Below are 16,215 nucleotides of genomic sequence, written 5' to 3' on the forward strand. Positions count from 1 at the left end.
AAACACTCTGAAATATTATCTGAATAGGAACATGTGCATATCACTGCTGTCGGAACAAAACATTGTATCTCCAAAATGGAAACTTTAGAGGAGAAGGAAAAACACACATTACTTTCAATGTAAGTCAATGGAACCAGACTTCTTTCCAAGTCATTTTAGGCCGTTTATTTTGGCCCATCTTTCATGAATTTTACACACAATATAAAGGCCAAAAATCTTTTTCAAATGATCTTAAAAACTGAAAATCAACAGAAATGGAGATGCGAGGTTTGCTGAGGATGGTCAGCTGTAAAACAGTTACACAGTCAAGGCTTTAGGAACATAATGAAATGTTAAATAATGATTATAAACCAGTAAAATACCCTTTGCTGTAAAAATAGCCTTATTCTAAAAACAGGAGCTGAGAGAACAGAAGAAAGAACAGAGTCTCAGAGCATAATTTACAGTCAGAGGCTGAACATGACGCTGTTATAATGATTAAAATTTCAATCATAATGATTTACAGAAAAGAGAGCACAGAAAACACTGCAAGGACGCAAGAAGTGGGGAATCAGCGAACCCTGATTTCAGAACTGTAGAAGTTACAAAAGAAAAACTTTCTGAACTTCATAATAATCTGAGTGGATCAAAGACTCAGTGTGAGCCTGTCTTAGAGCAGAGTTTGTGTTTCTAAATTTGCCGTAGCTGCTCTGGTGAAGTGAACGTGGTATTTTCACTACAGTGAGCTGAAGTCTGTATAAAGTTATAGATCAGTTCTGAAAGAAGCTTAATATTGTTTTTAAACTTCTAAATAATCGTTCAATGTAATGAAGACGTTTTATTAAGCTCTGATTCATTAGTTAAGTATTAATAATCATTCAATGTAATGAAGACGTTTTATTAAGCTCTGATTCATTAGTTAAGCATTAATAATCATTCAATGTAATGAAGACGTTTTATTAAGCTCTGATTCATTAGTTAAGTATTAATAATCATTCAATGTAATGAAGACGTTTTATTAAGCTCTGATTCATTAGTTAAGTATTAATAATCATTCAATGTAATGAAGACGTTTTATTAAGCTCTGATTCATTAGTCAAGTATTAATAATCATTCAATGTAATGAAGACGTTTTATTAAGCTCTGATTCATTAGTCAAGTATTAATAATCATTCAATGTAATGAAGACGTTTTATTAAGCTCTGATTCATTAGTCAAGTATTAATAATCATTCAATGTAATGAAGACGTTTTATTAAGCTCTGATTCATTAGTCAAGTATTAATAATCATTCAATGTAATGAAGACGTTTTATTAAGCTCTGATTCATTAGTTAAGTATTAATAATCATTCAATGTAATGAAGACGTTTTATTAAGCTCTGATTCATTAGTTAAGTATTAATAATCATTCAATGTAATGAAGACGTTTTATTGAGCTCTGATTCATTAGTTAAGTATTAATAATCATTCAATGTAATGAAGACGTTTTATTAAGCTCTGATTCATTAGTTAAGTATTAAGTGAGCTGAAAACTGTTTCACACTCACCTGATACAGTCAGTGTAGCGGCATCACTGGTGTGTGAGTTGCGTGATGTTCCACTCACTGTTCCTATACAGGTGTATGATCCACTGTGAGACTCTGTAACAGAGCTGATATTGTACTGCTGTTCATTACTGACAGCAGTGGATGAACCATCTTTAAACCAGCTGTACTGCCAGTTAGAGACTCCTCCTCCCTGTATGTCACATGTGAGAGTGACAGTCTCTCCTCTGAACACCTGATCATCAGGCTGTATGGACACCGCAGGTTTTGGTCTCTCTGTGGAGAGAAAGAAATCCTCAGAACAAATAATTCAGATAAAGATGATTTCTACAGTGCTGTGAAAAAGTATTTGCCCCTCACCCGATTTCTTCTACTTCTATTTTTACATTCTAAAACAAAGACAACACAAGTAAACACAAAATGCAGCTTTTAAATGATCCCTCCTTTATTGAAGATAAAGATTTATTCAATACCAAAACCATGTGACCCACCTAACCTATCAACCAAACTATTGTGAAAAAGTAATTGCCCCCAAAACCTAATATCTGGTTGTGTCAACTTTGGCAGTAACGACTACAATCAAACGTTTGTGATGACTTGTGATGCGTCTTTTACATCGAGTGGAGGAATTTTGACCCACTCTTAAAACAGGAGAACTGCTTTAATTCGGCTGCACTGTGTAATTTTCGAGCATGAACTGCCCGTTTAGCACAGGGTCTCCACTGAGCTGCAGGACTGGGGACCCTGATACTGACCTGATACTGACCTAATGAATGTGCATTTTGAGCAGTGGCATTGTTTATCCACAAAAATATCAGGAGAGATTATGCAAAGAAACAGTTTGGAGCAATTTACTGAAGTGAACTGACTGGAGGAGTCGTGTGTTTTTTACACCAAGAAGGAGGAGGAGCAATTACTTTGACAGAATACAGCATCAGACAATTACGCTCTTTATGACTTGTAATTAAAAAGGAGACAAACAAATAAAAAAAACAATCATTGATTTTCTACAGGTTTATCCAATTTAGGATTTTCTTGTGTTTCTGTTCTCAGACCAGACTTACACTTTTACTACCTGTGAACAATGGCCTGCCTGCCTCCCTGTCTGTCTGTCTGTCTGTCTGATAGTCTGTCTGTCTGTCTGGTAGTCTGTCTATCTATTTATCGATCTATTTATCTAATCACGTACTTTTTACATTTATTAATAATAATAATATATAATATAATATACAGCAATGTGTATTATTTACTTTTTACTGTGTTGTTTTTTAACCAATCCCATTTTATCTCCACAGTAACTGCATTCTTTTAAAGCCAAACCTTTTCAGGTCAGGGTCCTCATGCAGATGCAGTGTTTCTCTCAGAACCCATCAAATATTTTGTGAACCGAAATTAAACATAAACTCGTCTTAAAATTCCTAATATTTTCAATTCATTTTGACACAAACTGTAATTTCCATCAAAAAATACAACAGAGTACCATGATAAACGAATGAAAATGCATCAGCCTGTATTGTTACTCAGTGAAACTGTGGAACAGAGAAATAATAAAATAATGACTCACTAATTTGTTCTGCAAACATGTTCTCATCTAAATCTGTCCTGATCCATGTTGTCAGCTAGCATAGTAGCCCACCCGCTCTGAGCTCTGAGCTCTGATGATTTATCAGACTAAAGCTTGTTTTACACTAGAATAACACAGCAGCTCAGCAGAGCAGAGTTCTACATCTTTATAGTGGCCGGGAGTTCAAAGCAGGAGCTGCACTGACTCTTCATGCTAAAACGGTTTAGTGTGAAATAACAATAACTTCTGTTTATTTATGGCGTCCATACTGTATTATAACTTTACAGGCTGGTCCAAAAATGGAGTCAGGCATTCGACAGCCCCCAATAAGTGGTTATATGAATGACCTTACCGTTATGACCACAACCCATGGGGAGGCGAGGTGGGTGCAAACAGCTCTGGACCACATTGCAACATGGGCCAGAATGAAGTTTAAGTCAAAGAAATGCAGAAGTATGGTGATCAGGAATGGGAAATTCACCAACAGGTTCAAGCTGTATGTGCAAGAGGAAGTGATCCCATTGATAGGGGAGGATCCAATCAAGTGCCTCGGAAAGTGGTTTGATGACTCGCTTACTGACAGGAACAACATCACCAGTACAGAAAAGCAGACGGAGGAATGGCTGAGGAGGATAGAAAAATCAGGGTTCCTAGGGAAGTTTAAAGCATGGCTCTATCAACATGGACTGTTGCCAAGACTCATGTGGCTGCTGACTGTGTACGAAGTCCCAATCACACGCGTAGAAGGACTGGAGAGGAAGATCGATAAGTACCTCCGAAAATGGGTAGGAATCCCTCCAAGCTTCACTGCAGTAGGCCTCTACATAATATGGGGGCAGCTCCAACTTCCTCTATCATCTGTGGTTGAGGAATTCAAAGTTGCTAAGTGCAGAGTCGTAATGACACAGAGACTCCCAGGATGAAAGTCAGAAATGCATGCGTCATCACAAGATCAGGGCGCAAGTGGGCAGCTGACTCATTTGTTGCACAAGCCAAGAGCATCCTGAAGATATGTGACATCATTGGAGCACAATGCATAGGAAGACAGGGTCTTGGAACCTCCCATTTTACAACATTGGAGAAAGGCAGGAACCAGTGACAGAAGAGTTATGATACAAGAGGAGGTACGGAACATGGGGGAGGAAGAACGAAGGTTGAGGGCAGTGGAGCTAGCATCCCAAGGGGCCTGGACCAAATGGGATCTCCCCAAGAGTAAGATCACTTGGGAGGACCAATGGAGACTGGAGCCATTCCGCATCTCTTTCCTGCTGAGATCAGTATAGGACACACTCCCAACCCCAGCAAACTTGCATAAATGGGGCATAAGAGAAGACCCATTGTGCAAGGGGCACCATGGTACACATCTTGTCCGGGTGTAAAACAGCACTTACCCAAGGAAGGTACAGGTGGCGTCATGACAAAGTGCTCATGACACTCTTTGTCTTTTTAAAATAGTTCTCAGTAATCATATGTTAAATTAATATTAGATGAATCAGTAGTGTAACCCAACTTTATAATGGAATGAACTGTCAATCTTCATTTGATATTTAGTCAATAAATAGACCGTTTAATTGAAGCCGTCCTTTGTGTGTGTGTGTGTGTGTGTGTGTGTGTGTGTGTGTGTGTGTGTGTGTGTGTGTATAATTCACATTGACTGTTGAAGATCTTTTGACTTTGGCTCACCTTCAACTCTAATTTGAGGTAAAAGTAATAAACTAATTAATCTGCTTATTTCCTCTGCAGAGCTGCTGTTAGAGATTCTGCTGTCAGGTCTGTCTGTGTCTGAGCTCCATCATAAACAAGCTGCTGTGTAAGGTGAACAGAGGAAGAGCTGATTTACACTTTACAATGTAAGATACCTGTGGAGAGGTGATGTGATCTGTCAGTTAGTTTGATAAACACTGATTAGTTGATGTTTTATTGTGTATTTCATGTTTGTGTAACATGTTATTTGTTCACTTGTTATTTACTTCTTTCTTAATAAAGTTTAATGTGACATTTATAGTGTTTTATTTTTCAAAGGATCCTCCATGTATTATATATGAACTCTGTATAATAGTGTATCACTTCACTGTAGGGGGCACAGATACTGTTAACTAATAATGAAGAAATAACACATTAACTAATAACATAACTAATAAACACATCATTAGTTATTAACATGAATAAAGATATTCAGACTAGTCAGTGATTTTTCTTTCTCCAGTTGATGATTCTGTCTTGACTGAATTTAGATTAGATTTAGACTAAAATCACTGCAGACAGAAATCAACCAAGAAACAATTCCCACGTTGTTTAAAGGAAACAATGAATAAGGTAAAACACTTTAGTTAGCTGTTCATAGGCTGTTCATTCCTGTATGTAACGTACAGGGCAGCTGCCTTTGTTGAACTGCTGAATGAACACATCTTACTGTAGTTCTGCTTATAATAGTTTAATACTTTAATAATATGGTTTTCTATTATTCTTTTAGTAAATGATCCACTAGTCTATTTCTTATTGATTTCACTGCATTTTGCCATATTATGCCACACATAATTCAAAGCATTATTAATACAACCCCATTTCCAAAAACGTTGGGACGCTGTGCAAAATGTAAATAAAAACAGAATGCAATGATGTGCAAATCATGTAAACCATATTTTTAAAGCAAAATACTACAAAGACAATATATCAAATGTTTAAATGAAGAAATTGTTTTTTTAAAAAAATAAGAATTTTTTAAATTTTAAATTTTTCAGCAGCATGTTTTAAAATAGGGACGGGGGCATGTTTACCATCTCATCTCCTCTTTTAACAACGCTCTTTAAGTATTTGGGACCAAGGAGACCACTTGCTGTAGTTTTTAAAGTGAAATGTTTTCCCATTCTTGTTTGTTATATGATTTCAGCTGCTCATCAGTTCAGGGTTTCCTGTGTTGTATATTTCATTTCTTAATGTGCCAAGTGCTCTTAATGTGTGATTGTTCTGGACTGCAAGCAGGTCAGTTTAGCACCTGGACTTTTAATATGGAGCGATACTGTTGAAATATGTGCAGAATTTGTCTTGCTGAAATAAGCAAGGCTTCTCTGAAAAAGACGTCATCTTGATGGCAGCATATGTTGTTAAAAATGTATATATTGTTCAGCATTAGTAGTGCCTTCATAGATGTGCACATCACCTATGCCATGTGTGCTAATGCACCCCTATACCATCATGAATACTGGCTTTTGAACTGTGCATTGATAACAAGCTGAGTGGTCTGTAGTCCAGAGGACACAGTGTCCATGATTTCCAAATAGAATTTCAAATGTAGATTTGTCTGAACACTTTTCCACTTCATCTCAGTTCATTCTATATGAGCTCGGGCCCAGAGAAGGTGGCAGCATTTCTGGATCCTGTTTATGTACAGTTTCTTCTTTGCATTTAACTTGCATTTGTGGATGCAGTGATGAACTGTGTTCACAGAGAGTGGTTTTCAGAAATCTTCCTAAACCCATGCAATGATTTCCACTGCCCAGCAAATACTGGTTTTTGGCCTTGTCCCTTGCATACAGAGATTTCTCCATATTCTTAGTTGTTTAATGACATTCTGTACCGTAGATGATGAAAAACAAAAGTTCTTCGCCAACTCATGTTGAAAAACATTATTGTTGAATTGTTCCACTATTTGATTGTGCAGTCTTTCACAGAGTGGTGGACCCCTCCTCATCTTTCCTTCTGAAAGACTCGGCCTCTCTGAGATGCTTTTTTATACACTGTCATGTTACTGACCTGTTGTCAATAAACCACCAGCTGTTTTTTTAGCATTACACAACTTTACCAGCCTTTTGTTGCTCCCCTCACAACTTTATATATATTTCTCAGAAAACTAAAACATTTGTCAGTTACAACAATGGATATGTGGACTTTTTTACTGTTCTCAATTAAATATAGGTTTTAAGTGATTTGCACATCATTGCATTTTGTTTTACTTACATTTTGCACAGCAACAGCATTTTGGAAATGATGTTGAATTTATTTATTTAGTTAATTTACAATTTTGTCATTTAAAATTATTAGACAGTAACTAAGAAAACAACCATAGGGCTAATTTTCAAATCATAACAGCTTTGGTTAAAGCAGAGTTAGTTAAACAGCTAATCAGACAGCAGCACAGCAGAGTCTCTAATAGAAATCAGTAAGTAAACTTCTATAATATGTAGACTTTTATAAATATAGACCTCTGTCAGTAAAACCAACAACAGTAGAAATTTTATTTCAAGAGAACTCTTTATTATAAACCGGATTTTCTTTAGTTGTGATGTGAGACTGATAACATTTACTTAGCTAATGTTAGCATGCTAGTTATAATGTTTGTTTCTGCTGTTTCTGGTAGCTGTAGCTCTTTATCTGATATTTAACAAAATCTTTACTGAATATTAGGTCATTTTACACTCTCAGAAAAAAGGTACAACACTGTCACTGGGGCAGTACCCCTCTTGTCACTGTGGTGGTACCCTCAGGGGTACATCCCAGTACCTTTAGTCAAGGAACATAATTGTACCAGAATCCATTGAAATTGTACTTTAAGCTGTATTGACTCCACAAACCCCGTCTCATCTCCAGGCTTTTTATTTTAATGGTCTGATTTAAAACATTTGGTTATGAAAATGTGCAAATATCTACTTTTCCACAAGGAAAAACTCATGTAAGGTAGACCATTGGACCTTAAAATCACTGTTGTACCTTTAAGGGTACACTTACGTTGTTTGTACGTTGATGAATGAATCATGTACCTGCATAGTATTTATAACAGTGTAAAGTAAACCTTAATGGTATCTGTGTAGTATTTGTAAATAATGTGGCTAAAGTTACATAGCTAACATAAACTATTTCCAGAAGTATTCACTCTCCCATCCAAATAATCGAATTCAGGTGTTCCAAACACTTCCATGGCCACAGGTGTATAAAACCAAGCACCTAGGCCTGCAGGTGTTCTCTGAAATGACGAATCACGCTTCTCTGTCTGGCAATCCGATGGACGAGTTGGTGGTTGCTACGAGAACGGTACTTATCTGACTGCATTGTGCCAAGTGTAAAGTTTGGTGGAGGGGGGATTATGGTGTGGAGTTGTTTTTTAGGAGTTGGGCTCGGCCCCTTAGTTCCAGCGAAAGCAACTCTTAATGCTTCAACAGACCAAGAGATTTTAGACAGTTTCATGCTCCCAACTTTGTAGGAACAGTTTGGAGACGGCCCCTTAGAGGGGAGACTGCAATCCTGGAAAAATGGTCAAACATTCCCCTAAACACACTCCTAACCATTGTGGAAGGCCTTCCTAGATGAGTTGAAGCTGTTATAGCTGCAAAGGGTGGGCCAACATCATATTAAACCCTAAGGATTAAGAATGGGATGTCACTCAAGTTCATATGTGTGCGAAGGCAGATGAGAGAACACTTTTGATAATGTAGTGTAGTTAATTTTAGCTAGCTAGACTGTATATCACCACTTTTCTCTCAGTCTGCAGTACATTACTTTAGATTAAAAAAGGGTTATATAGTTATATAGTGACCCAGTGCAGGTTAATGTTTCACTTCATGTTCTTATTTTCTAATGTTATATATCAGTTAAAGTTTGATATTTTATTAATTAATCTTAACTTTATTAGCTAATTTTATAAACTATGTCAATTAATCTTACTTATTATATAAGTTAATCCTGCTGTGTTAGCTGCAGTAAAATGTACAGTCACAGTTACAGTAATTATACTTAAACTAAAAACTGGTCAGCAGTGGTCCAGTGGTGGTTCCTTGGTGATAGAAAGCTGATAAACCGTGCAGTAACTGATCGGCTACAGTCAGTAGTTGTAGTCCTGTGACGCGCACCTGTAGTTGTATACAAAATTTTGTCAACCCTGTCAAATGACATGATATGTTGATTTTCTAACTGAAAATGAATCAATAATTAATCCTCTACAGGAAACACATGACATTTAAAATAAATTCTAAGGGATGAATTGTCTTTTTTAATTGATTTGAATTGAACATTAAACAAGATTTACTGCTCAAACCTTCTGTACAGGACATACTTTATGCTTTTATTTCCTGTAATTTGTTAAATTCAGCAAATAAACAGTAACTGTGTATTAAAACGTGAGTGCACTTATTTGTATGTAGGTACTAATGGAAGGTAGGAGTCTCTAATATTCTCTTGTTTTGTTCTTAAACATTCTGAGACTTTTACACACATGTTCTAGTAATGTTTTCACTATGAAGTTCTTCTGGGAACGTCCCTAAAAACATCAGCATGTAACATAATCCATGGCCCTGACAACGTCCTTACAACATCCTCCAAATGTAGCAGTTAAAATGTTACATCTCAGTTAACGTGGAACCTTATAGGAATGTTATTTGAAATGGTTAACATCTTTAAAATGTGCTCTGAACATTTGATTTTAAACATTATTAGAACTTATAGGTAACATTAGCCAAAGCTATGGGGATGTTCCTTTCTAGCTGGGATGTAGAGCTGCACCCCTGCCCCCTTCAATCCTGTGAGTTTTAAAGAAATGTGGAAATATTGTAACAAATGAAAAGAAACTCTCAGTCTAAGAATAAATTACATGGTCAGTAGAGATCCTGCCTTGAAACTCCATTAAATCTGTATCTGTAAAACGGATCCATAGATTCAGTGAACTCGAATATTCTGTAAAGAGATTAAGATAAACAAACTCACCTGACACAGACAGTTTAACAGGTTCACTGGTTTTCATGTCGTTTGGGTCACTTTGGGTCTGTGTTGCACAGGTAAATTCAGCGTTGTCATTTGCTGTCGCCATAAACCTGTATTCTCTTTTCTCTTCAGAGGGCTGAACATTTCTATTCTTATACCAGCTGTAAGTCTTCTCAGCACTTCCTTCTTCTACTTCACATTGTAGAGTGACATTCTCTCCTATGAATATTTCTTTCTGGTCAAGAGGCTCTTTAATTTTCACCACTGGCTGATCTGTAAGAATCCAACAACAAACATTTACCCTTAAAGGAAAGACATCTTTGATCTACACTGATCTACTGAACATCAACATGATCAGCTTAATGTACTATTACAAACATGCAACAAACATATAAACATTATTTCCCTCATTTGAGCCACTTTTTAAATCATCTATTAAAGGAAAGGTTAAAAATGTAAAATAAAATGTTTATGAATGTAAATTAAATAATTCACATATAAACATCAAATATTTACCTGTTTGTCCACTGTGGATGAGGACAGTCAGCACTAAAGCAGAGACAGAAACAGAGGATATGATGCATTAATATGAAAGATTAGCTGTTATCACAGGCAGATTTAATCTGAAAGGGCAGCACAGCAATACAGCCATTCCAACCTTAAACCAGGTGAAACATCTGGAGGTACAGTAACTTTATTGTCTTATATATAATGGCTTAAATAAAATCAAAACACTTTTAAGCTGAATAATTAAATAATGGTAATAGTCGGGTCACTGAATGGTCAGCTTTAAGTGCCAGACCTTCTTTGACAAACCAGCACTCCAAATATGGACGTATTTCAGCTTAGAAACACAGTAATTTCATAATGTTGATGGAGTTTAAAGGTCGAGGGGTCGGCACACACAGTGGTCATTCCTACAGACAGAGTTTGTGCTGTACAGCAAATTCACAAACATCCTGTTTAGTGGAAAAAAGTCGGATCAGTGACTTTTCTCAATAAAATATCAATTGTAAAAGATGATGATGCATTTGTTTACCATCAGAAGAATTATTCATACTTAATGTCTATTTTCTGAATTTAACACATTGAAACGACAAGCAAAACATAAAATGTTTCCTGTGAAAATGTTTTGGCACACTTTACATTTTTTGCCCTTTTTTCCAAAATATTAAAGTCAACAAATTAAACAGAAACTTCACACTAAAATGTGCAGAAAAATGTCATATTTAAGTGTTTTTCTGTAGAGGATGTGCTGACTTTTATTCATTTAGTAAGTCATCAAAACGTCATCTGACCAGGGTGTACAAACTTTTGCATACAACTATAAGCACCAAAATGAAAAGCTACATGTTCCGTATCACTCACACCACTCAGATGCAGACACAGCGCTGCTGTACACTGACAGACACTCTTCTCAGTGAGAACCCAGTATAATTTCATTCACACAGCTGCTGTTATTTTAGTTCACATTCAATCATTTTCAGAAACACCCCCTTTAATTAATGCCGGTGTCTAAGCACATTCAGACCTACAGTGTCCTAAAATATTGGCACTCCTGGTAAACGTGAGCCAAACAGGCTGTAAAATATTCTTTACTGCTTATATTTTGATCTTTTATTCAAAATATTAACAAACATCTAACCCTTTATTGAAGTACAGTGATTGAAAAAAGAAAATCAGAAAATAAATCATGTTCTTAAATATGTGTGCGCTACAATTACTGGCACCCCTTCATGGCTCGTAATGCTTCACTGGTGTGGTCAGGCTGCAGTTCACAATGGGCCACTGTGTCCAGCTTCGATGATGGCTTGTTGGCGCTGTTTACTTCTGTCTGAAATTCTAAGACTATTTCAGTTTTCAGAACAAACTATTGTTGGCCAAAAAACTTTGTGAACAAAATGAACTGATGAAACTTGAAAACAGACGCAGCTCAGTTAGACTATTTAACATGCAAACGCAGTGAATCTAATAGTTAACAGCACTTCTCTCAAACTGCTGTGAGTAAAAAACAAAAATAAACTGAACAAAGACACGAAAAACACTAGTAACTAAAATCTAAAATCTGCAGATTCCAAGTGCAAAGAGAGAGAGAGAGAGAGAGAGAGAGAGAGAGAGAGAGAGAGAGAGAGAGAGAGAGAGAGAGAGAGAGAGAGAGCATTTTTTTCCCCTTTGGACATTATATTTTGTGTGTGTGTGTGTGTGTGTGTGTGTGTATTAGCCTGCATATCTGTTCAAATTCACCATAGGACATCGTCACATACACAGATTTCTGAGCATGGTTGTTTGAGCTGAACATAGTTTGAAACTGAAAGGGTCCAGCCTGCACCACCAGCTGCCAGCAGAGGGCGGCAGCAGCAAGGTGCCCAGCCTGCACCGCCAGCTGCAAGCAGAGAGCAATGACAGCAAGGGGCCATAAGTTCGGGGAACTCCAATTCCCAGAAACCTTCGGGCTGATTAGGTCCAACCCAACACACCTGCGGACTCCCTACTTAAGGTTGTGGCAAACAGGAGCTCTTTGTTACACCTTTGTAGAGGGGTGACCAGTGCAGTACACAGCCCAGGTGGTCATTTCATCAATAAAAAAAAAGAGGGCTGAAATAAAGAAACTGCCCCAAAACTACAGAAAGAAGAAAAGAGGGCTAAAAAGAATTGTCTGCCCCCACAACTACTGAAAACACAAAAGGAGTGTTGAGCTGCTAAATGCTCCAAGCTATAGAAAAGACAACAACTGCAACATAAAGTCTACCTTCCCTTCATGCTTCCAGCTGAAGTGAATTTTTGGTTTCTCATTCTTTTATTTGACCTTCGTAGTTCAACCTCTGTTTGAGCTGCTTTCAGCGTTTCTTTTGTTTATCCTTTTCCCGCCTCTTCATTTCCACCACCTTGAGGTGTTTTACCTGTTGTGACCTTCAGTACATCAGTGGTTCAGTACATAGTTGTTTGGGAGGGAAGCTGGTTCTGAGGTGGAAAAGGGGGCAGTTGAGGGGGTGGGGAGTGTGTCCTTGGAGCACTCAGATAATCAGTTGACATCCTGGTGCTTGGAGATTCCTTTGTATCTTAAGTCAAATGTTTAACTTTGTCCAGAAATTCTGATCAGTTTAAGAATTAAAAGCCAAGTCCTCAATAACCATGTATCCAAATTATTGTCCAGGGCCTTTGGAAAAAAATACAGCCCTACTGGATCACAGATCCACATAAAACACTTTCCCACTGAAAGTTCTAGTAACATTTGACAAACAGTAGAAGCTTGAGTTTGTTGGTCCTTGACAGCAGAGGCTTTCTTCTAGCAACGCCCCCAAACTACATGTGGTTATATAGGTGGTAGTTTACTGTGGTTTGGGGAAGCTCTGATAGCAAGAACTAAGTGTCGTCTCCAGTTCCCCTTAGTGACCCTTGGAGATTCTTTGTCCATGTCATCCATTCTCCTCACTTTGCGTGGGGCCAGTATGGCCATACGTCCTCTTCCTGGCAGATTCTTAACATCTCCAGTTGTTTTCTTAATTCTTCTTAATTATTTCCATGATAGTGAATATAGGCAACAACTGTTAAGCTAATTCTTTGTAGCCATTTCCTGATTTGGTGGAGCTCAACAACATTTTGTTGCACATTGTTGCTGGATTCTCTTTCTCAAAGTGACGGATGACTGTGTTCCACCTCCTGTATATTCCCCAGTGAAACAAGAAGCAAAGGCTGACCATTTAAGTGTTCCTAATCACTCAGGTGCACTTTAAAACATGAAATATGAATGAGAATAAACTTCATTTAGATTTCTAGGGGTGCCAATAATTGTGGCACACATGGATTTAAGATTTTTTTTACATTAGATTTCATTTTTCTTTGAATGATTAGATCTTAGAGAAGATTTTTGCTAATATTTTGAATAAATCATAAAGTAATTGTTTGTTTTTACAGGTCATGTTGCTCATGATTAGCAGGGATGCCAGTATTTGTGGAGGGACACTGAAGATACTACAGTAACCAAAACACACAGAAGCACAGTAACAACTTGATACAGCAGCTCTCACACTGATGAAGACATAGAGGACATTTACTCACAGATTATTACAGAGTGCAAAGGGTCATGTGTGTCATTGGAGAAATCATTGAAGTTCTGGGGTCTCTTCTAGTCTACCTTTGACCCACTGACAGAGGAGGAGGAGGTTTCCACAGGAAATTTCTTTTGGGGGGTTGTGGTATGGAGGGGCTGTAAGGATATCTCACCAGTCCCTGTTTTGCCAGGTGGGGTGATGGGAACACAGAGTCCTCTGTGGCAGAAGGTCTAAAAGTTCTGCCTACTGTTTTGGAGATTGCTAAGGAGAGTAGAGCTCTATCGCTGCAGGTCGTGGCAGCCAGCCTGGTTCCGTGGAAATAACAGCAGGCCACTTGGCTCCCTGGACATTGCAGCACGTTCCAGCAGAGCGGCTTGGCCTGCACCCGAGGATTTCAGTACAACCTCCAAGCTCCTTGACCGCAAGGCCTCAGAGTTTCCTAACCCTGCCCATGGTCTCAGCATCTCCTAACGTGTCTTTGGTCTCCATGTCTTCTAACACACTAGTCCATGTGTCTCCTGTTCCTGTGCACTGGGTGGCTTCTGTTTCTGTTCTCGCTTATGGTCCTGTTCCTACACCTCGAGCGGCTCCGAGAGCTGCTAAAGTTGTTTCGCTGTCATGATCTCCTGTGCTGAGCTCCTGATCTGGTTCTGGTTTACCAAGGCACTCCATTGTCAGCTTTTTGGCTTGTAGCTCCTGTGGAGGGCTCCTCATGTTGCAGTACTGGCTTACTGAGCTTCTCCAGTGCCCGCTTTTAGGATAAATTCTCCAGAGCTGGTTTCCTAGTGACTGACTCTACCCGTCTACAGTGCTGGTCCTGTCCCTGTCCCATCTGATCCAGTTAATGGATTGCCTGTTTGTCTGGACTTTCTGCTGGCTGGGACTGTGCCTCCTTATGGTCTAGACCCACCATCTTTGCACTTCAGGAGCACTTGTAGAGGCATGGTTCTGTCATGTCTCCTCTCCTCTGAGGGACTGACTTGGCTCTGCCTCCTCTCCTCTTCTCCCACACACCTGCAGCTCATTCGAAGTGCATTAAGACTGCTGCATATACCCAGGGATGGGGGAGTAGCTAAGTAGCGCACTACATTTTGAAGCTGTAAATCTTAGTAGCTAGTAGCTGTAGCGTACACACACTAACACACCACCACCACCACGTCAGTGTTACTGCAGTGTTGAGAATGATCCACCACCCAAATAGTACCTGCTCTAAGGGTCCATGGGGGCTAAACAAAAAGGGGGCTAACAAAGTATCAGAGAAACAGATGGACTACCATCTGTAATTGTAGAACTACAAAGTGAACCTATATTGTAAGTGGAGCTGATAAAATGGACAATGAGCACAGAAACAATGAGGTGGTCATAACATTGTCTGAATCTTGAAAGAAGTCACTTCGCACTTGCACCCTGCCTCAGCCTCTGTTACACAAAGACTCTGTAATACAATACAGTGATTTATTGGTAAAGTGGGACACTTAATATTGTTCCTCCTCTTTTTTCCACTTTTTTCTTTCTAATTACTTACAGCACAGGGATATAAAAGTGTAGTAGAAAAACATTAGTAAAGTTTCCTTATATTTAATTTCTTTTGTCCCACTTTACCATTTGTCAGATTAGCAAAATGAGAGCGAATTTTGTGGCATCAGCGTAGAGAAGCTAATTAGTTAGTTAATAATTGAATTCTTCTCTTAGCCTAGGTCATGTACCCAAATCATTCAAACTAGCAGTGATTAAACCTTTGATAAAGAAGCCAAATCTTAACCCCAGTGAATTGTCAAGCTACAGACCCATTTCCAACTTATCATTTATTTCTAAGATTTTAGAAAAAGCTGTAGCCCAGCAACTCTGTTCCTATCTACATAAGAACAAGATGTATGAAAAATTCCAATCTGGTTTTAGGCCCCACCACAGCACAGACGGCTCTAGTTAAGATAAATGATCCTCTGATCAAGGCCATGTATCTCTGCTGGTACTGCTCAATCTAACTGCAGCTTCTGACACTATAGATCATTCTATTCTTTTACATAGACTACAAAACATGGTTGGAATTAGAGGAATAGTGTTATCCTGGTTCATGTCCTACCTCACTGACTGGTTTCAGTTTATACAATTAAATAATGCATCATCTAATTATACAAAAGTGAAATATGGAGTTGAACAAGGTTCTGATTTAGGTCCTCTGTTATTCACATTATACATGTTACCATTAGACTTAGTTATAAATAGACATGGAATTAGTTTCCACTGCTATGCTGATGATGCACAGCTGTACATATCAGCCAAACCAGAAGATAAATCCAGATTAAATAAAATAGAAGATTGTGTAAAAGATATAAGAAACTGGATGCTGCAGAATTTCCTTCTTTTAAACCCAGATAACAGTTCT

At 38.1% G+C, this 16,215-nt stretch overlaps 1 protein-coding gene across 4 annotated transcripts in view; it reads right to left on the reverse strand.

Annotated features, from left to right (window-relative positions):
* Positions 1–16,215, reverse strand: part of LOC108416657 (Fc receptor-like protein 5) — a 110,864-nt gene that overhangs the window by 85,191 nt on the left and 9,458 nt on the right. For all 4 annotated transcript variants that reach the window (XM_037547393.1, XM_037547395.1, XM_037547383.1 and 1 more), the window contains exon 2: positions 10,294–10,326. In XM_037547393.1, the coding sequence (XP_037403290.1) occupies positions 10,294–10,326 (33 nt within the window). The remainder of the gene's footprint in view (positions 1–10,293; positions 10,327–16,215) is intronic.

The sequence above is a fragment of the Pygocentrus nattereri genome, chromosome 2 (genome assembly GCF_015220715.1).
Source record: "Pygocentrus nattereri isolate fPygNat1 chromosome 2, fPygNat1.pri, whole genome shotgun sequence".
In the NCBI taxonomy this organism is placed as follows: domain Eukaryota; kingdom Metazoa; phylum Chordata; class Actinopteri; order Characiformes; family Serrasalmidae; genus Pygocentrus; species Pygocentrus nattereri.